This window comes from Gossypium arboreum, chromosome 11, assembly GCF_025698485.1.
Source record: "Gossypium arboreum isolate Shixiya-1 chromosome 11, ASM2569848v2, whole genome shotgun sequence".
In the NCBI taxonomy this organism is placed as follows: domain Eukaryota; kingdom Viridiplantae; phylum Streptophyta; class Magnoliopsida; order Malvales; family Malvaceae; genus Gossypium; species Gossypium arboreum.
The window spans coordinates 71,634,728-71,657,017 of NC_069080.1; the positions used below are offsets into that span (position 1 = coordinate 71,634,728).

At 32.6% G+C, this 22,290-nt stretch overlaps 1 protein-coding gene across 2 annotated transcripts in view; it reads left to right on the top strand.

Moving 5' to 3' along the window:
- The window catches only part of LOC108453690 (probable ATP synthase 24 kDa subunit, mitochondrial), a 76,393-nt gene that overhangs the window by 52,546 nt on the left and 1,557 nt on the right, over positions 1 to 22,290 (top strand). For both annotated transcript variants that reach the window (XM_053021958.1, XM_053021957.1), the window contains exons 2-5: positions 19,316 to 19,385; positions 20,328 to 20,424; positions 20,730 to 20,874; positions 21,893 to 22,003. In XM_053021958.1, coding sequence (XP_052877918.1) covers positions 19,347 to 19,385; positions 20,328 to 20,424; positions 20,730 to 20,874; positions 21,893 to 22,003 — 392 coding nt within the window. In that variant the 5' untranslated portion in view covers positions 19,316 to 19,346. The remainder of the gene's footprint in view (positions 1 to 19,315; positions 19,386 to 20,327; positions 20,425 to 20,729; positions 20,875 to 21,892; positions 22,004 to 22,290) is intronic.

A 22,290-nucleotide genomic window follows, 5' to 3' on the forward strand; every position in this document is an offset into this window, starting at 1 on the left:
GGAACTAAATAGGCAAATAAGCCAAAAAGGAGTGCCAAGTGTGTGATAAAAATAAAATACATGTGTAATAAATATTGTACATACATTTGTAATACATGTATGTATTTACTTATTATTTGAGTAAATATTATTATTTTATAATTAATTAATTAAAGAAAATAATTAAATAAAGACAAGTGTGTGGTAATAATAATTTATATGTGTACCAATGATATATATACATTTGTAATATACATGTATACTTACTTATTATTTAAGAATAATATTATGTTATAATATAATTAAAACATAAAAGTAAATGAAACAAAAGAAATAAAGAAAAGAAAAAAGAGAATGAAAGGAACAAAATGTTTAAATGAAAATGGGGGAAAGAAAGGAGAAAGAAAGAAGAAAGGAAAAATTAAAGGTTTGAAGCTTGGAAGTTTAATAGGTAAGTCAATCAAGCCCTTTTTATTTAATTTTGATGTTTTAGAAGCCTTGAAACAAGGTTTTGATGAAGTTAAGTTGATATTTTGAAATATAGTTAATTATTAGACATTGTTCATGTTGAACAAAAAGATGAATTAAGGACTAAATTGATAGAAATTCAAGTTAGAATTGATTAAAGGATTGAATTGTAAAGTAATTATAAGTTTTGAATAGTAGGAACTAAATTGAAAGAATTTCAAAATTATGGTTTTATGCTGAAATTAGAGAGCTGAAATTAGTTTAAGTGAAAATTGAATGAAAATATTGAATTAAAGGTGAAAAATAAAAGTTAGTCTCGGCTTGGGACTAAATTGGAATTTAGACAAAAGTTAATTAAAAATTGAAACATTCAATGTGAAAATTGTACTGTATTAATGATTATAAATTGTATTAATTTCGTAGCTAACAGGGTGCCGGAAAATCCTCGGTTAAGAAAGGAAAAGACCAGGTCAACAAGGGTTAGCTCGGAAATCACGGTTTGTGTTTTTATAATCCGAACTTAATATTTAATTGTTGAATTTATTATTTAATGTATAGGGGGATGCATTAAAAAGTAAAATTTAATTGTTAATTATTATATTTTGATTGAATGTTATGGTAAGTAATTAAGGTAAGCATTATTGTGTTTTATGATTATTGAAATGAATCAAAATGTATATTGTATTGCAACTGAATTGTATGTAGATTGATATGGAAAAATGTACTAAATTGAATTGAAAGTAAATTACGAATGAAATTAAAAATTTGAAAGTTTGCTGAATACTCTATTAACAATGTCAGACTAGTCGGATAAAATTGGCATGCCATAGGATTGGAAGTGTTCAGGGATATTCTAACTGTGTGTCGATGAGACACTCTATGTGTCGACTACTGTGACTATTCCGGATTCATTCCGAAGAGGTACTTTGTACCTGACTGTGACTGTTACTGCTACTATTACTGTTACCCTACGGTGTATTCCGACTTCGACCGATAAAACACCGTATACTATCCTCGGTGTGTGGGTTGGATCCGTGTATCTGTCCAGGTCTGAGTCATGTTAATAGGGACAAATAAAGGTACTGAAGAATTGACTACTACCGAATATTTGACTGTTACTGAATAAATGATTGACTGATACTGAATATTAATTATTAAATGATTGATATTGAAAAATACTGACTGTCATCGAATAATTGATTGCTACTAAGTAAAGGATTCCTACTGAATGAATAATCATTACTAGATAACTAATTGTTATCAAATGACTAAATGTTACTGAAAGAAACTGATAAATTAATCGATACTGAAATATGTTTACTGATATTGAATGAGTTGTAAAGAAATTACTTATGAAAAGAATAAATAAATATTTATCATTATTATAGGACAATAAGTGTATGTTATGTTTTAAATGTTCGAATTATAGAAATACCACTAAGTTCATACTCAGCGTACGGTTTGTTTCCATGCGCAGGTTAAGTTAAAGTCAAATCGTTGAATCAGCATCCCAAACTGATCCCGAACTTGATAAGGTAAAGCATGTTAATTGTTGATAAAGGCATGTACCTAGGATGTCTTAAGTGTGTTATATTGGATTGTGGTTGTAATAATGAAATAAGTAAATCGATAATTGATAATGATACATGATAAGTGTTTAAAGTTAAGTATTGGATAGTTTATAAAATGTGTTTGGATTGGTTTAGTATTGGTATTTGTATTGGTTGTGGACTGAAATTTGTAGGGTTGGATAGTAAAGTGTGAAAGGCTCATTATTGAGTCCACACGGCCTGGTACACGGGCATGTGACCAGACCGTGTGAGACACATGGCTTGCACATGGGCATGTTGTTGACCCGTGTGTCCCCTGCACCTAAATGGTTACAACTAAGTTAGTCCACGGGCGTGTGCCATGGCTGGCCACGGTCGTGTCTTAAAGTCAGTTTAGTACACGGGTAGGCCACACAGACATGTGTTGTGACTGTGTTAAAAAGTCAGTGTTGCACACGGGCTGAGGACATGTGCGTGTCCCAAGCCACACGGGCATGTTAATTTAGCCACATAGGCGTGTGGTACTATTTTCAAAGAGGAAAATTTAAATTTGTACGAAAAATATACTAAGCTTCCGATCGAGCCCCTTTTTTATTTTAATTGTGTATAATAAGTATTGTGGGCCCATTAAATCTATGTTTAGATGTGTAGAATTTCATTTATTATTGTTTTAAGTGCAAATGTACTGAGATGTCTGGTAATACCCTGCAATCCTGTTTCGGTAACGGGACGGGGTTAGAGGTGTTACAGGCATGTGACTGGCCATGTGGTACAAGTCAGTATACCCCCTAAATGGCACACGGCCTAGCACACGGGCCTGTTACTTGGCCATGTTGTATAAGTCAGTATACCCTACAATTTTGGCACGGCTTGATACTCAGGCATGTGTGGCCATTTCGAAGGGCACACAGGCTAGACACACGGGCGTGTGGTTGGCCGTGTAACCCAAGTCAGTATCCTCTCCAGTTTTCACACGGCCTGGCACACGGGCGTGTCCTCGGCCGTGTGACACAAGTTAGTATGTATGCCCTATTTTCACACGATCTAAGACACAGGCGTATCTGCTAGTCATGTGAGGTACACGGCCTGTTCACACGGACATGTGATACTTGAAATGTGAAAATTTTTCTAAGTTCATAAAATTTTAATATGTTACCAATTTACTCCCGAGTGCATGTTTTAAGCTTTAATTGCTCGTTTTAAGTACATTTTGAATGTGATTGAATGATAGTTACTGAAATGAGATGATAATTGATAAATGATTATTCTGAATTGAGTTGCAAATCCGGTAATGCCTCTTAACATATTCTGGCGATGGTTACGGGTTAGGGGTGTTACAATTGTAGCCGAGCTACCTCAATGTTTGAGCACTCGAACAAAAATAAGTCGATTCATCATGATTTCAAAGTTCCTAGTAAACCAGTTGATAGTGTAGGAAGTGTATGAAATGTTCCAAAGCCCAATTGTAGATATTATGGGAAATATCATCCTGGCAAGTGTAGAGCTAAGTCGAGAGTCTATTTTAGACATGGGTCGACTGATCATTTTATTCAAAATTGCCCTAAACCACCAAAAGAAGATGAAGATCAGAAAGAAAAAAAATGTCTACATCTTAGAAAGGTAGATATCCGGGTCAGAATAGTGTTGCTAAGACTGCTTGTACCAAGGCAAAAGACACTATTATTTGATCAGAGGCTAGAACACCTACTCGCACATATGCTACTCGAGCTAGAGAGGAAGATGCTACTCCTGATGTGATTGTTGGTGTATTCTATCTCTTTGATGTTACTGTCTATGCATTGATTGACCTTAGGTCAACTCATTCTTATATTTGCACTGCATTAGTAATGAAAAAGAAACTACCTGTTGAATCTACTGATTATAATATTCAAGTTACTAATCCACTAGGATGGAGTGTGATAGTTAACTTCGTTTGTCGTAAATGTCTACTGAAAGTTAAAGGCTGTGAATTCCATGCTGATTTTGTAACACCCCCTACCCATGTCCGACGGGACAGGATACGAGGCATTACTAGACTTAAACATAATCAATCATGCAAACCCGACCATAAAATTTCATTCATATTTCAAAGTATTCAATCATATGTACATAGTCCCTTATTTGGGTCTACGAAACTCAAATCATACTTTAAAAGGGGTTCGAACTAAACCAAGAACCTTCGAAAGTCTTACATCACTTAGAAAAATTTTCATGTTTTGGAGAGTCACACGCTCGTGTGGGTAGGCCGTGTGGTCTCACACGCCGGTGTGGCTATGGACACGCCCGTGTCCTCAGCCCGTGTAACTCTCTGTTTATGACGTCAGCAAACAAATAAGGGTCACACGGCCAAGTCATACGCTTGTGTGCTAGACCGTGTCTTCCACACGGCTGAGACACATGGTCATGTCTTTGCCCTTGTGTCCAGCACATAGGCTATTGTCCAAGCCTTTTTGTCACTCTTTACATGCACACACACAAACATGGATCCAGAAGCATTCAATATCCTCAAATATGATGCAGACATTTCATTTACTTAGCAACATACATGTGTTACACATTCTCACATTAAATCAAGTCTAGACACACCATATCTTATTCATTTGGCTTTATCGAATACCTTATTATACATGTGTATTTAATTCCAACTTATCATCAAGTATAACCTTCTAGCCAAGTCATAACTTTATATAGTGTCCATTTCACATGCATAAAACAATATGCTTGACTAAGACATTCTACACCAATTCCATATTCAATTTAACATTATTACTATTTCTCACTTTATACCATTGTACCATGGTTACCAAACTATCCATCAAACGTCCATGTTCAAGGCATTATCATTTTATTTCTACATTACACATTTAATTCATAGTCATGACCACCTCGATTGGTCATAAAACATGCATTCAACACACATGACATATTACCAATCATGCATGGCAAACAGGCATATTCACATCACAATTATTAGACACAACATGAATAGCTAGATTTACAAGTCGTAATCAATAGCTCACTATAGGCCAATACATTTGGCCAAATTATAATAACACATGTTATAAAACTAAGTCCCTATACATGTTACTCACTTGATATTTCTAACTTATGTACAAATACTCCAAAGGTATTGGCTTGATAGTGTGATGCTGCCTTTGATGATATCCAACCCTAAGCCAACCTGAGAACACTAAGGAATGGAAAGGAGGGAGTAAGCTTTACGCTTAGTAAGCTCGCATGAAAAATAATAAGCAATGTACTAACATGCTATTTTCAAATTCTTTCTATTTATTCAAAATCCAGTCAAGCTATTTTCTCGAGTCGTAGTGATTAAATTATTTATATCTGGAGCTACGGAACTCCAAATTAAGATCCGTTAATTTTTTTTGAAACTAGGCTCACGTATCTTCTTATCATAAAACTTTTAGAATTTTTGGTCTAGCCAATAAGTACAGTTTATTATTCAAAGTCTCCCATGTTTTGTTGTTTAACAGTTCTGACCCCTCTGCTCTAAAAAATAATTATCTCTTCGTACAAGATTTGGATAATGTTCTTGTTTGTTTCTTTAGAAAACAGGCTCATTAAGGATTTTAAGCATATAAATTATAACCCATAATTATTTTTGTACAATTTTTAATTATTTTCCCAAATAAAAACAGGGGATTCTGAAATCATTCTGACTCTGTCTCACAAAAATTCAGATATATCATAATATGAAATTCTTTTTCTTACACCGTTTCCTTTATATGAAAATAAACTCAATAAGATTTTATTTCATATCTTATTCAACTTATAATTCAATTTCCACCATTTTTGGTGATTTTTCAAAGTCACACAACTGCTGCTGTCCAAAACTGTTTTATTACTAAATTTCACTCTTTCATGTTTTCTTTGTAGTAACTTTCATTATAACACTTACTCCATATCAATTTTACCAAAGTTCGATCACATATAGAACACATTGCTCATAAGTTTACACACACGAACCTTCACTTATTCATTACATAGTCATGTTCATATGTATTTTTACTTAGTAAATTTCCCGTTGAACTCATCGAAATAATAATAGATACCCGGTGGCCTGTACATATTACCACCCTTCTAACCAAAGCTCTCTGGTACGCATAGTAGCCTGCACTTAGTACTATACATGTGACCTAACAATCTGGTATGTTTAGTAGCATACACTTAGTACTACACACGTGACCTAACCATCTGATACATGAAGTAGCATGCACTTAGTACTACACACGTGATCGAAGCTATTGGGTATGCATAGTAGCCTGCACTTAGTACTACACATGCGACCTAACAATCTGGTACACATAGCAGCTTGCACTTAGTACTACACACGTGATCAAAGTTGTCGGGTATGCATAGTAGCCTGCACTTAGTACTACAAATGCAACCTAACTATCTAGTACACGTAGTAGCTTGCACTTAGTACTACACACGTGACCTAAAACCATCTTAAACACATAGTAGCCTACACATAGTACTACACATGTGTTCTCAATGTATCATTCGTATCATTTCTATTTCGAAGGTTCAACCGGGAAATTCCTCACTTTTCAACATTTTACCAATTTATCCATAATCAATTTCAATTCATAATTTACATCAAATGATCATTCTATAGGCAGCTACATCTCATATAATAACAAAAGATAATAACATAAAAAAAATTGATATATTATTTACATACAAACTTACTAATTTCAAAGAAATATCATGTTTCATCAAATTTCCATTATATTTAATCATACAATCACATGTTATCGACATTTGAGCTATCGATTACTTCATGGGTACATCACGTTCCTATACACAATATCATTAACATATAAATCAATACAACCATAGCAAAATAGATTTCAAGTGTAACAATAATAACATGAATATCATGCTTATTTAATCACATGAACATACTTATCGAAATCTTGTCGGGTACAACAGTGTAGCAATTCACATAACTCATGTAATAGTAATTTAACATTCATCACATTTTCCACATCATATTCATCATCCATAAATTCTTCTAATATATTAAATCATACATTTTATTCCATAATAATATATAATTACAATTCAAGCATGATATTACATTATCATTATTACCATACGAACTTACCTCGGGACCAAAATAGCAAAAAGGAACCTAACCGTCGATTTTCTATTTTTCACCCGATCTAGGCCCAATCCTCGTTTTCCTTGATCTATAATATCACATTTAGTCTAATTATTAGTCACATTATTTAATGTGATCCAAAAACCATATTTTGAAAAAATTACATTTTTGCCCCTAAACTTTGTCAAAATTACACTTTTTCCCCTAGGCTCGTAAAGTGATTTTTATTCAATTTTCTCACTCTATAGGCCTAGCCAAACCATTTTAATAACTATAGAAAACTACAATTCTCATCAAAGCACCCTTTTATACCACTTTTACAACTTTTACAAAATGGTCTTTTCGGACATTTTCATCGAAAATTGCTTGGTAAAAGTCGTTTATTTAACACCCAACACTCATTTTCTACCATTAGACATCAAAATTCATGCATGTCACACATGGGTCAATTTTTAAACATGAACCCTAGCTCAAATTAATGGTAGAAATAGATAGATCTTGTTACGGGGATTACAAAAACGTAAAAATCATTAAAAACGGGGCTAGAACAGACTTACAATCGAGCTTGGAAGCTTGAAAAACCCCATCCATGGTTTCTCCATGCATGTTTCATCCAAAAGGTTGAAGATGAACAAAAATTGGCTTTTAATTTTGTTTTTAATTCATTTTAATAACTAAATGATCGAAATACCCTTAATGAAAAACTTTGGAAACATGTCTAACCATGTCCATTTTTGTCCACCAACTTAACCAATGGTCTAATTACCATATAAGGACCTCCAATTTAAAATTTCATAACAAGTGGAAGCCTCTAGCATGTAGAACTCAACTTTTGCACTTTTTACGATTTAGTCCTTTTGACTAAATTGAGTGCCCAAACGTCAAAATTTTCGAATAAAATTTTCACGAAATCATTCCATGAAATTTTAGACCATAAAAATATAATAAAAATAAAATTTTCCTTATCGGATTTGTGGTTTTGAACCACTATTTTGACTAGGCCCAAAATTAGGATGTTACAGATTTGATGTTGCTACACTTTTGGGAATTTGATGTTATTCTGGGTATGGATTGGCAACCGTTGCATGATGTTGTAGTAAACTGTAGATAGAAATGGATTGATTTGAAATGTTAGATAGGAGAAATGATTTCAGCTGAGTATGAGAGTCCGAAAGATGTTATTAGAATTATTTAAGTTTTTTCTGCTCAGAGATTGATACGTAAAGGTAGTGAAGCATTTATAGCATACATTCTTGATCCATAGATTTAAAAGCGAAGCTAGATCAGTTACTAGTTGTTAGTGAGTTCACTGATGTATTTTTTGAAGAGTTGTCGGGATTGCCTCCTTATCGTGAAGTTGAGTTTGTGATTGATTTGGTTCCTGAAATTGCACCGATATCAATATCACAGTATCGTGTGGCACTAGCTGAATTAAAAGAATTAAAAGCACAGTTGCAAGAGTTATTAGACAGAGGGTTTATTCGACCGAGCATATCTCCCTAGGGTGCACCTGTGTTGTTTGTGAAAAAGAAAGACGGCTCTTTGAGATTGTGTATAGACTACAAAGAGTTGAACAAAGTCACTATTAAAAATAAGTACCTCTTGCAACGTATTGATGATTTGTTTGATCAACTGAAAGGTGTCATAGTGTTCTTGAAGATATATCTTAGATTCGTGTATTATCAATTGAAGGTTAAAGACTATGATGTGTCAATGACTACTTTCAAAACTTGTTACGGTCAATATAAGTTTCTGGTAATGCCATTTGGTTTGAAAAATGCCCCTACTACTTTTATGGATTTAATGAATCGGGTTTTTCAACCTCATTTGGATAGATTTGTTGTTGTGTTTATTGGTGATATATTAATCTATTCTAAGATAAAATCCGAGCATGTTCAACATCACGAAATCGTATTACAAACTTTGAGAGAAAAATAATTGTACGTAAAATTTAGTAAATGTGAATTCTAGCTTAGCGAGGTTGGATTTTTGGGTCACATAGTATCAGCTGACGGGATTTTAGTTGATCAGAGTAAATTTTCAGTTGTGATGAATTGGAAAACTCCAAAGAATGTTTCAGAAGTGTAAAGTTTTTTGGGTTTAGCAGGTTACTATTGACGTTTTGTTAAAAACTTCTTGAATTGCTTTACCAATGATTTGACTGCTTTAGAAAAATGTTGAGTTTGTTTGTTTCGATAAGTGCCAAAAGAGTTTTGACCAGTTGAAAAACATGCTGATGGAAGCCCCAATGTTGACTCAGCCTGAATCTAGGGTAGCGTATGTTGTTGTTAGTGATGTATCTCTCAACGGTTTGGGTTGTTGCTTATGCAGGCAGGGAAAGTAGTAGCTTATGTCTCTCGTTAGTCAAAGTAGCATGAAAAGAACTATCATAGCCATGATCTTGAACTGGCCACGATTGTTTTCACTTCGAAAATTTGGAGACATTATTTATACGGTGAGAAATGTCACATGTTTACAGATTTCAAAAGTTTAAAGTATTTGATGAGTCAAAAAGAACTAAATTTGAGACAGAGATGGTGGTTAAAGCTACTGAAAGATTATGATCTGGTTATTAATTATCATCCAGGAAAGGCTAATATAGTTGCAGATGCACTCAGTCAATAATTGTCATTATTTGCAATTTGATCGTTGAACACTCATTTAGTTCTGAATAAAGATGGTTTTGTATTAGCAAAGTTGAGAATGAAACCCATGTTTCTACAACGAATTCGAAAATTGCAAGATAAAGATCCGAAGTTAATGTTGAAACGACAGATGGTTCAGAATAATTTGAGTTTAGAATACAGTGTTGATGATAATGGTACATTTTATTATCGCGATAGAATTTTGTGTTCCAAATAATCTAAATTTAAAACATTATATTCTTTCTGAAGCTTGCAGTAGTACGTACTCTATTCATCCACGTAGCATGAAGATGTATTGTGATTTGAAACAAATGTATTGGTAGTCGGGTATGAAATGTGAAATCTATGAATTTATAGCTAAACGTTTGATTTGTCAGCAGGTAAAAGCAGAGCATTAGGTACCATTGGTTTTACTACAACCTGTTATGATTCCTGAGTGGAAGTGGGAGCGAGTCACGATGGATTTTGTATCTGGTTTATAGAGATAAAAAGACTCGATTTGGATAATTGTTGACAGATTGACTAAATCGGTACATTTTATTCCGATTAAAACATATTTCTCACTTTAGAGTTTAGTGGAATTATATGTATCTAGTATTGTGAGATTACACGGAATTCCAACATCTATTATTTTAGATCGAGATCTAAGATTTACATTGAGATTTTGGAGCAAACTTCATGAAGCTTTAGGCACTAAGCATAATTTCAGCACAGCGTTTCATCCTCAGACTGACAGGCAATTGGAACAAGTGATTCAGATTTTGGAAGATATACTAAGATGTTGCATACTCAAATTTGAATGTAACTAGGAAAAGTACCTACCGTTAGCTGAATTCGTATATAATAACAATTATCAATCCAATATAAAAATGGCACTGTTTAAAGCTCTTTACGAAAGAAAGAGTAAAACACCATTGTATTGGTCTAAATTGAGTGAATCCAAAATGGTGGGAATTGATTTGATCCAAGAAACTAAAGACAATGTTCAAGTTATTCGAGATTGCTTGAAAGCTACATCTGATCGTCAGAAATTGTATGCGAATTTGAAAAGAAAAGATATAGAATTTGCTATTGGTGACCGAGCTTTCTTAAAAGTCTCACCGTGGAAGAAAATGTTACGTTTCGGTAGGAAAGGAAAGTTGAGTCCGAGATTTATCGGACCGTAAGAAGTTGTTGAAAGAATCAGTCTTGTAGCTTATAAATTAGCTTTGCCCTCTGAACTCGAAAAAATTCATAATGTGTTCCACGTTTTGATGCTGAGACGATACAGATCTGATCATTCGCATGTGATTCCTCATAGTGAGATTGAGCTACAGCCAGCTTTGACGTATTCAGAGGAACCAGTGAGAATTTTAGCTCTGGAATTCAAAGAACTACAGAATAAAAGAATCCTGTTAGTAAAAGTCTTATGGCATCATCATGGTTCAGAATAAGCTACCTAGGAAACCGAGGAATCAATGAAATTACAGTATCCGAATCTATTTTCAGGTAACAATTTTGATGACGAAATTACCTAGAGGGAGAGTTGTAACAGCCCGATTTTCAGTGGTGATGGAACAATGGTTTGAGACTACAAATTTTCATCATGTCGACTTGTAAATATTATTTTTAAAATATTTATGAAGTCATTAGAGTCGTATTAAAAGTTGGTTCAAAATATTAACGTTTAGATAGTTAATTAAAGAAAAATGACTAATTTGTAAAAGGTGCAAAACTTAGTAATTATTGTATTTAGTTGATTACATAGCTTGAAAGTTAATTGAAGAATGACTTAAATGGTAAATTAGACCTAATGAATTTAGTTAGACGGTTAAATAAAGGAAAATGAAAAAGTAATGATATTATAAATTATGAGATTATAATGGCAAATTTGTAAATTAAACTAAATTAAAACAATTTTAATTAATGAAAGAAACAAAATCACTTTCATTTTTCTTCTTCAAATGGCCAAAAGCCATAGCTAAGGTGAGGAGAAGCTTCAGTTGGCTTAACTTCTTGCATGTAAGTCCATTTTGATTCAGTTTCTTGTAATTTTTATGTTTTTAAGATCGTTGCAATTAGGTCCAGCTAGTTCATACCTTTGTTTTTTATTCTGTTAAAATTTTTTGAAGTTTCCATTGATGAATATTGAATGTTTTTGATGAATACCATGTATTTGAACCTTTGATTGTGTTGTTTAATGATTTTGTAAAGTGATTTTTGTTAGATTTTGATTTTTAGGATTAAATTGTGAAAATGACAAAATTTTAGGGTTTGGAAGTAAATTTAAGGTTCATTGGGCGCTGTTTAAGGGCCTAGTATTTTTGGATGAAATATTGACTTGAGAAAAATAGTTAATTTGATGAATTTGAAATTAAGGGACTAAATTGCAAAAATTGTAAAAATTTAGGGTAATTGTGTAAATTCAAAAAATAAAAGGGTATTAATTGCAAAATGGATTGGAATATGAAATGTATGCTAATAATTGAGGAATTTACATTTTAGATCAAGATATCGTAAATACTCGTGGAAAGGAAAAATAGCAAAATAGTCCCTGAACTTCTGCAATTACTATAATTCAGTCCAGGTAAGTTCGTAAAGTTTAGAATTTAACATCAATATTAATTTTTGAGTACATGAACATGGTAAAACTTATATATTTATTATTAATTGTTGATAATGAGTGGTAGTTTGAGATATAATATTGAATTTGATGCTCGGTTTAGATTAAACACGGGATAGAGTACAAACATGATTTGGTGTGTTACGGGGATTTGGAATTGAAATGGTATTGGAGGGATATATTTGTATATTACCCGAGTAAACTAAGGTTCAGCATTTGTTGTGAACTGTCTTGTTATACTCTCTGTCTGGTGTGTTTTGGTTGGATTAGCTCTTTTGAGCTTCTGTCTGGTGTTTTCGATTGATTTGATGATATACTCTTATCCGTAAGTCATTCTTCGAATGAAAAATCTCAGTAAGGTAATATATTTAATGAATTTTTAAAGATTTTTTATTTATTGAACGTTGATCTGAACATAGATGTATTAATCGGTTGAAATTGTGGATGATAAGAAATTCTCATGGTTGGTTATTGTTGTTTGAATTGTTGTATTTACTTCGGTAAGATTTATCGTTTAATGTGTCAAACTTACTAAGCTTCATTAAGCTTACTTGTGTTGTTTAATGTCATTGTAGATAGTCGAAAGGTTGGATGATCAATTGGCACTCAAGTCACACTATCCAGCTCAATTATGTAGTTTTTGGACCGTTTATTTCAAATTATATGGCATGTAATAGGCTTTTGCGTTTCTATTGCTAATTTTTTGATTTATGTAAATATTATGCATGATATTTTGTGTAAATGGTCAACTTATATAATACATGAGAATGAAGTATAGTTTCTATGCTAATATGAATGATATGCATTAAGGAAATGTTGTGATCGGGGTACCTTTGATAGGTATATTGGATAGGTATTAGCTTGAATGAATTGATGAGTTGAATTGATGTTTATTTTGATGTATAATTATATATAATTGTGGTACCAATCAGGGTACATTGGTTAGGCACTTAATAGGTTGATTTTGGTGTGCTTTTAGCTTGATCAATGTCATTTTGAATAGGTATTTTGGTTGGTATTTGAGTTTCTTAAGGTTCAAGCAAACTTGAAATAGTAAACTTGTATTTTAAGGCTCATTTTAGGTCTACACGGCCTGGGACACGGGCATGTGTCTCAATCGTATGTCACGACCTGCGGCCATGATATGGCGATGTGTTCCTATAGGTTTTTAGGGTTGTATTTCAAAAGTTACATGGTCTAGCACACGGGCGTGTGAGGCCATTTCGGGAGTTACACGACCTGGCACACGAGCGTGTGGCTTGGCCCTGTGACCCAAGTCAGAGAGTTACACGAGCACAGACACAAGCTGGGACACGACCATGTGTCCCTATTTCAATTGTTACATGGCTTGAGACACGGGCGTGTGTTTCAGCCATGTGAGTCACACAGCCTGGCCACATGGCCGTGTGACCCTTGCAGTCCAAATTTTTCAACTTTTTCCGAAACTTTCCAAATTTTCCGATTTAGGCCTGAATTGTTTCTATAGTTTTTTTAGGGCCTCGAGGGTCTGATTAAGGAACATTATGAATGTATTTGAATGAAATTAGATTATGATTGCATTGATGTATAAATTGAATGATTTAATTTTTTGTTTGTTTGGTAATACTCTGTAACTCTGTTCTGGCGATAGATATGGGTTAAGGGTGTTACACCATTTTCTAATGGTGTTAAAAATAGTGGTTTTGAAACCAAATTCTGACGTATCAGTTCGTAAATATTAATTATTTAATATTTACGAAGTTATTAGTGTTGTATTAAATTTTGGTTAAAAAATTTTAACATAAAATTGTTAATTAAGTAAATAGGATTAATTTGTAAAAAGTTTAAAAGTTAGTTTATAATAGTTTATTGGAGTTTAATGATGGGAAAACATTGTTACAAAGATTTCAAAGGCAATTGGCCCATTTTTAAAGCTAGTGGCTGGTCATGTTAGTATAATTGAAATTATAGGGTAATATATTATGAAATTTAACATTAAAGTAATAAAAAAAAGAAAATAGTATTCATCTTCTCCATTTACCTATTTGAGAACCGAAACACCATATTAGACCTTAATATTTTAGCTTTGTTTCTCTTCCATGCATTTGAGTATTTTCTTGATTTATTGTTCATGAGTTTTGTATTTTTGTGATCGTTGTCTTTATATCTAGCTAGTTTAGGGACTAATTTGTGAAGTTATCAAAGTTTAGAAAAATTAGCATTGATGTTCTTGAAGTTTTCTTAATGTTAGTTCTTGAGCATGAAGCTTGATGATAATTATGATCTAGTTTGAAAAGTGATTTTTATCAATTTTATGTTTAGTGATTAAATTGAAAATAAATTAAAATAGACGTGGTTTTTCTTGATAAATTCAAAATTTTAGGGTTGTTCTAGAATGGTTAAAAATTACGTTCAGTGGGTTTAAAATTCAATTATGAGAAATAGGCTTGTTTTGGTCTTAAGGACCAAATTGAGTAAAGTGTAAATAGTTGGACCAAATGTGAAAAATTATAAATAAGAAGTCACATGTATTAAATTGAATTGTATACGAAATTGAGGTTAACAATTGAAATAAAATTTTATTATAGATCAAGAACAAGTTGATAACCGAGGAAAAGTGAAGGTTTCAGAATAGTCCCTGGACTTTTGCCATTACTGCAGTTTAGCCCTGGTAAGTTTGTTTGGTTTAATTTAATTTAATTTGAAATGTATATCGAATGTGAAATTGGTTGTTTAATGTTTAATGTAATTAATATAAATTGAATTTGTAAATTATTGGAATATTGTTAAGTGATAATATTTCTTGGTAGAATAAATGTAGGATAGAGTATGATTAGCATGCCAATAGGTTGTGCACTGTACGGGATTGATATGTGATGAAGCAATAATTCCTTATTTGTGTTTATACACTGAATATATCAAGGTTCAGTATTTGTTACGAACTGTCGGGTATATTAAAGTGATTTTGATGTATTATCGAGGGCAGATGTAAAACTTCAGGCTTGGCACTTAATGTCCAGGCATGTTTTCGGAGGGATGTTAGCCTTCATCCTAGGCACTTGGTGCCAAGGCGTGTTCTCGATTGGATTGGCTCATTTGAGCTCTTGGTGTGTTTTGGGTGGATAACTATGTACTCGTATCTGTTATTTTGTTCATAAAGCAACATTTCCAGTGTTAAATGTCTTGTTAACGAATTGTATAGAGCTTATTTATGAATATCTCGATAAGATTGAGACTTGGTTTTTTATTGAAATTGTACGATAATATTATTATGTAACTCGTATGTGATCAAATATAATCTCACTTGTTTGTGTTGATGGTTGAACAGAAAGTAGTGTCTATTATTATTGTTATTAAATTTGTTAAGTTTATCATTTTAACTGTTGAACTTACTAAGCTCTATAGTAGCTTACTCGTGTTTTTTTATCTTATTTCCTTGTAGATAGCGATTTATGAAAATCAGACAATCGGATCAACTCGAAGAAATCACACTATCAGGTTATCTTTTGGTAGTTTTTTACATTTACTTTTGGCTTATATGGCATATAATAGGGGAAATTGTATATGTTTTGTTTGTGTCATATATATGGTAATGTTTAGATGGATGAAATGATGTTTACATAATAGTTATATGTGATCATGTTCTAGACATTGTATGTTCATAGTATTGTTATGCTATTTGTTCACTTGGTGTAAACCTTATATAGGTGGTTTAGTTGTGGTACATATGAATGTGAATGGATGAGGAGAGAAATGGTAAGTTTTGACTTGAATGTAAGTTGGTTTATGAGTTTAAATGCAAACTATTTGGGAAATGCTTTTGACATGAAATATAGCTTTAATTGTGTATTGTTAGGTGTTTGAATTGTGGTGTCAACGAGGGCAAATTGGTTAGGCACTTAAGATGAATGTTTTGGCATGTTTTAGGATTGTTAAATGTGTTTTTAAGATATGGAATTGGTTGGTTTTGATTTCGTTTGTTACCTAAGTTTTGGATGAAAATGTGCCTTGTTTTGCAAACTTTTTAAGGTACACACGAGCTGTCACACAGTCGTGTGCCTTATTTGTTTTTAGTGCAGGTTGGTCCACATGGGCACAGAGAGTTACATGGCCTGGCGACATGATTGTGTGATCTTGAACCACATAAGCACAAAGAGTTACATGGCCTGGTGACACACTTGTGTGACTCTGAGCTACATGGTCACAGTGAGTTACATGATCTGGCCACACATTCGTGTGACCTTATATTACACAGTCACAATTTGTTACCTAGTCAACGTACATGGGCATGTGAAGTAGCTACACGGGCATGTGAAGTAGCCATACAACCATATTCTTGAGCCACATGATCTGGGCTCTGTCACACAGACGTGTGACACCTGTTTTCAAATTTTCCATATTTTTTTATTTTTTTCAAAATGACCCCTAATTATTTTCAAATTATTTTTAGAGCCCCATAGGCTCGATTTAAGGTCCATAAATGTATTTCCTACTTGATTTAAAGGATTTATTGAATGATATTAGACAATTTGTGTAATTATTTCAATTTGAATTGAGCGTAACCCTAACCTGGTGATGGAAAAAGTTAGGGGTGTTACATTAGGAGACCCCCGATGATCATAAGGATGTACGCCCGAGCGTGTTGTTCTCTTTATACTTCACTTGAATCCGATTGAGCCCACCCCAATTCCTTTTCAACTAATTCATATCTATCCAAGTTCCCTAAATCGTATCTGAAACCCCCTCAAAAGTTGTTGTGTACATCTCTCCAATCGACTGCGACAATTGAACCAATCACGACCGGCTCTTCCACTAGTAACCTGAGCTATAACTGGACGTCCTCGAGAGTGATAGTACACCCGTTGTATGGAAAATGGAATGTGTGTGTCTCAGGTCTCCACCTTTCCACCAAAGTGCTTATAAGTGTGGAGTCCAATTTACACCCCTTACCCATACGGGTCACGTGCAAAAATCTCGCATCTCTCAAGTATGGTTTAATTAATGATGATGGAGGAGCAGGTAACTTACGAATATACATATCTAAAATTTGATTTTCAAACTACATATAAAAAACTACAAATTATTAAATTTTAGTACAATAAAAATATTTAAATTAAATTAGACTAAATATAATAAAAAAATTCTTACCATTTGCAATTGATATACTAAAATGTGCTTCTCATCCAAATGGATTAAAGATTTTGCCATTACTAATTTCGAAAAACACGAAATAAATTGTAATAGAAACAATAGGCTAAGAAAATCTTAATACAATTTTAATAAAAATAGAGAGGTGAAAGAGAAATAAAAATTAAGTGAAAATTTAAGAGGGACTTGAGAGAAATTTAAGAGAGATTTGAGAATGTGAGAGAGAGAGTTGAGATTGAATTGAAAAAATGAAAAAACTGGACGGGTTTATATAGAAAAAGAAAAGAGCCACTAAGGGGGCTTTCAATGGCTATTTAAATAGTAGTTGGCTAGGATAGCCATTGGGAGCGGTGACCATTGGGAAACTGGAAGCATTTTCCTACAAATCAGCTGAAAACACTTCAAGCTAGAAGCATTTTTGTTATTTCAGTCTAGTCTCGTAATTTTTCGAAAAAAATCTAATTAAGTAAATTTTTTTAATTCAGTATTTTTCAGAAATTCACTCATTTATTGGCTTGGAGAGGAATAAATGATAGATATTTTGAAAATTTTGTATCTTATTAATAGTAAGTATAGATACAACTTATGAAGATAATAAATCATGCACATTTAAAAAATTTATATATCACATTAAAATAAAATTTTGGTGTCTGTAAATTTAAGGTTTTATTGATTTAATTGGGTGAGTTCAAATCTTGTTATATGCATATTTTATTAGTTTTTGTTAAAATAAAAGTTTAAAATACCCTATACCTTATTTTATTTACGGATGCATATTTCCGTAATTTTCCTAATCAAGTTATGCCCGGTTGACTCGTGGCACTAACTCAGTCAGGTGCTTAAATAATAGCATAGATATACAATTGATGGAGGTAATAAAGTGTGTATAATAAAATTAAAATGAATAAAAACATTAAAATAAATTTTTAAATTAGTGGTAAATTAAATGTTTTACTTATTTAATGGGTGTGAGTTCAAATCCTAACATATTGATATTTTTAAATAAAAAACTTATGTATCCTTGAATATATAACTTATTTTAATTATGAATTGATATTTCTATAATTTTCTTAATCGAGTTGGTGCACAGTTGACTCGTGACACCAACTTAGTTAGGAGCTTAAATAATAGTATAGATATTTTAGTCATGACCAAATGGTAGTAGTTAAATCTGTTTGGTCAAATTTTGTTATTAGTCTTGTACCAAACCTAAAATCGTAGATTTGGTCAATGTTATTCAATTAGATAAGTTATTAGTCCTTAAATTTTTGAATTTAAAATTTCAATCTTGATATGAACGATAGTCTTTAAATTCATAATTGACATTTTATGCATAATATGTGGAAATAAAAGATGACATCACAACATATATGTGATAATATATGTTTGTCAAGTCAAATTTTAAAAAGTAATAGAAATAAGCTTAATAAATTTAATAATTTTTATTAGGTAAATACTAAAATTTTAAAATTATTAAAAATTACTAAATTAGAATATAAGGCTAAATCCACACGCATAGTATATGGAGTTATGCGAAAGTTTAACCCATCAACAACTTTGAATAATCCACATTAGGTGAGTTAAACGGATCGGGTCAGCGTAGCTGATATTTCGGAGCTGTAGCAGGGAGAAAAAACCGCGTAGAGATATAAGGGACACATGGCAAGTATAGAACTGGATGATGATTAATCAATAGATCCAACGGTCAAAATCGAAAGCACATCAACTCCTGAATCACCAGCATCATCACACGATAGAAACCTCGCATCTTATAGCGATTCCCTTTTATCAAACAAATATTCAAAAACCCTAATCCAACGAAAAAAGTTTAATTGAGTTCTCCGATCATGGCCCTCTCTGCTCGTATCCTCTCAAAATCTCGCCAGGTTTTTTTTTTTGTTTGCTCCAGATCCCCATTCACGATTCCTTAATTTCTTTCTATTCTATTAATTCTATCTTTACATCATCCTTTTATTTTTTCATTCGATCTTTATGATTCAAAATGTTGTTTTTCTGGTTTTAGTCTGTTCGAGCTTTGTTTGTTTAGTGGATCTGCTCAAACTTCACTAATCTTACTTTTTTTTTTTAAATTCCTACTCTTTTTTTTTTTAAATTCTTAGTGGTAGGATTACTTAAGTGAAATAGAAACTTGAAGTTTAGATTAATGTTTATGATTAATTAAATATTGGATTTTTTTTAATCATTTCTGTCGAAATTCTTATTTGAAATTGGAATTTATTTTCGTTTTTTCCTCAAAATTCTCCCAAGGCCTAACCATTTTTGCCTCTTCTTTTTTGGGCAAAGCAAGCACAGGTGCAGTCAAAGTGCTTTACTCGAGTACTTAAAATTTTGGGGATTTTTATTTGTTCATCTACCATGTAAATTGTGAGAGAGAGATGCATATATTATTAATAAAATAGTTGAGATTGAATATCTATTAATGTCAAATGTCTATAGGAATTTCCAATTCGCTTCTAAGTAGGCATCTAATTTATGAATTTGAGAAATAATGATGAATATTCTGATTATGTGTTTTATCTTACAACTTAAATTATTTTTGGAATCCAAGTTCCCAAACATTTTACCCTACTCTTTCACGACAAAATGTTGAAATGATTTTCTTTCTTTTGTTTTTCCTTTTTCTTTTCGGAAAAGTGGCTTAGATGTAGTGACAAATATTAAGCAAGATAACAGCCACAATGGCTAAAAAAGTTATTATAGGATCCGATATTTAATTTTTTTTTTCTTTTAAGTTATTAAATTCGGTATGTCCTCTGATGTCTTTTCTTTTTTCTCCCTTTTAAATAATCTCATTGTTCTTTGTACAGCTTTGTGGTAGTCAATCTATTCTACAAAAGGAGAATACCATTCCTGTTCGTTTTTATGCCAAAGAGGCTGCTGCTCCCATTGCTAATAAGGGAGATGGTGAGTGAACATCTAGATGCTTGCATTGCTTTCGACCTTAATTTGGATTGTTGACCTATACACTTCTAACCCATATTATGCTAATAGTAGCAATTTCATTATTACTTGTGTTTATGTGGACTATAGATTTGTATGCTTGGTGCATATTTATGGCTATGATTTGATGTTCTTAATGCTAGAGGATCTGATGTTTTTGATGCATATGGGAAACAAGATGGGTTAATGGGGTGAAGTCATTTGATGCTTCTGTTATCTGTTGTTAATTGGTAACTTTCTGACGAATTTCTTTGGCTTTAATAAAAAAGAGATATTGAAAAATATCTTTTTGGAGGTTAAGGCAAAATATGAGGCGGCATTGGGAATATTTAGGAAGGAGAAGATCACCATTGACCCAGATGACCCTGTTGCTGTTTCTCAGTATGCAAAGGTTATGAAGACAGTTAGGCAGAAGTAAAGTTTTTTTTTTCCTTTGTCGTTGCTGACTTGTTCTTCAATTCCTTCTGAACATTTGCACCTCTGTTTTTATCTCATGTATATTAAATTGTATGTTTGTACTTGGTAGAATTTTGGTAAGGCAATAGGGTAGAAAGTAGAAACAGGGATCATGAGTGGTTCTTTGATCCTGCCCCGAATGTTTAGGCTACTGTAGTGCTTCATCAATGCCCTACAAAGAGTGCTCAATATTTGCCAACCCTCCTCCGGCTCCAAAAAAAAAAAAAAAAAAAAAAACCAATATGAACCACCCTTAGTGTATACTTATAAAAGTGCCAGTAATGAGGGAAATGCGAGAACAAACTACTTAAATATACTCTAAGAGTAAGGGATTAAACCAAATTGCTGTTGTTAAATTTAATTGTGTACATTGGTTTTAGAAATAACATCAAAATAACCTTTTTGAAACTCTGTAATTGCTACAGCTCTCACTGCCTGTCATACTTTTTATTTACTTTTGGGGTATTGTACCTTCACCAGTGGTTTGTTCTTTTTATAGTTTCAGATTTTAAGTCAATAAGAAGATTGTACAAGAAGACTTTATTTAGTTAATTGCTTTGAGAACTGGTTTGATAAGCCTTAGTGAGCTAATCTTAATGGGGTTCAAATTTAGCTGTTAAATGAGCATGCCAAATTGGTTTAAGATTGTTTTTCAATGGGATAGCTAATTCCCTGCTTTAATTTGCACTCTTATTTAAATTGGTTGTTGAAAAGAATCCTTTTAACCTTCTTAAGTTCTTCAAGTTATAATAAGATTTCACTACATAACTCCATAAGTTGAAACAATAGTACAAGAGAGATTAATTTTTAAATACGTGGCCAATTGGCATTACCCTACTACATTTGTTCTATTATTCTGTTTCCTTACCGTTTGTGATCTTGCCTCTTTAAAAAGGATGAAATAGTGTTTGGCTCTAAATGTGCATGCATTCACTGGTTTATAATGCGTTTGCCTCTAAATTTTCCCCTCATGCAGGGCTGACTTGTTTTCAGAATCTCAGCGCATCCAGTACACCATCCAAACACGAACTCAGGACATTCCAGATGCTCGAACATATTTATTGATCCTGAAGGATATAAGGATCAAGTATGCTACTCCCTACTTTGAGTTAGTTGTATATTGTTTTTAAATCCTTAATGTTGTGATGAATACCATAATTCATAGTTAATTTTGTTCCCTTTTTCGCTATGGTAGCATGTTTATGTGATTATGCAAAGAATAAGTATAGCTTTCACTTAAGGTTAAATTACTTGAGTCCTGTTTTGCAAGGGATTTCCCTTTTAGAGTTGAATTGAGCTTGGATGTTGTCAGTAACAGCTGATGCTGACTATTTCATATTTTCTTTTCATGAACTCCCAAGTATTATTTTCAAT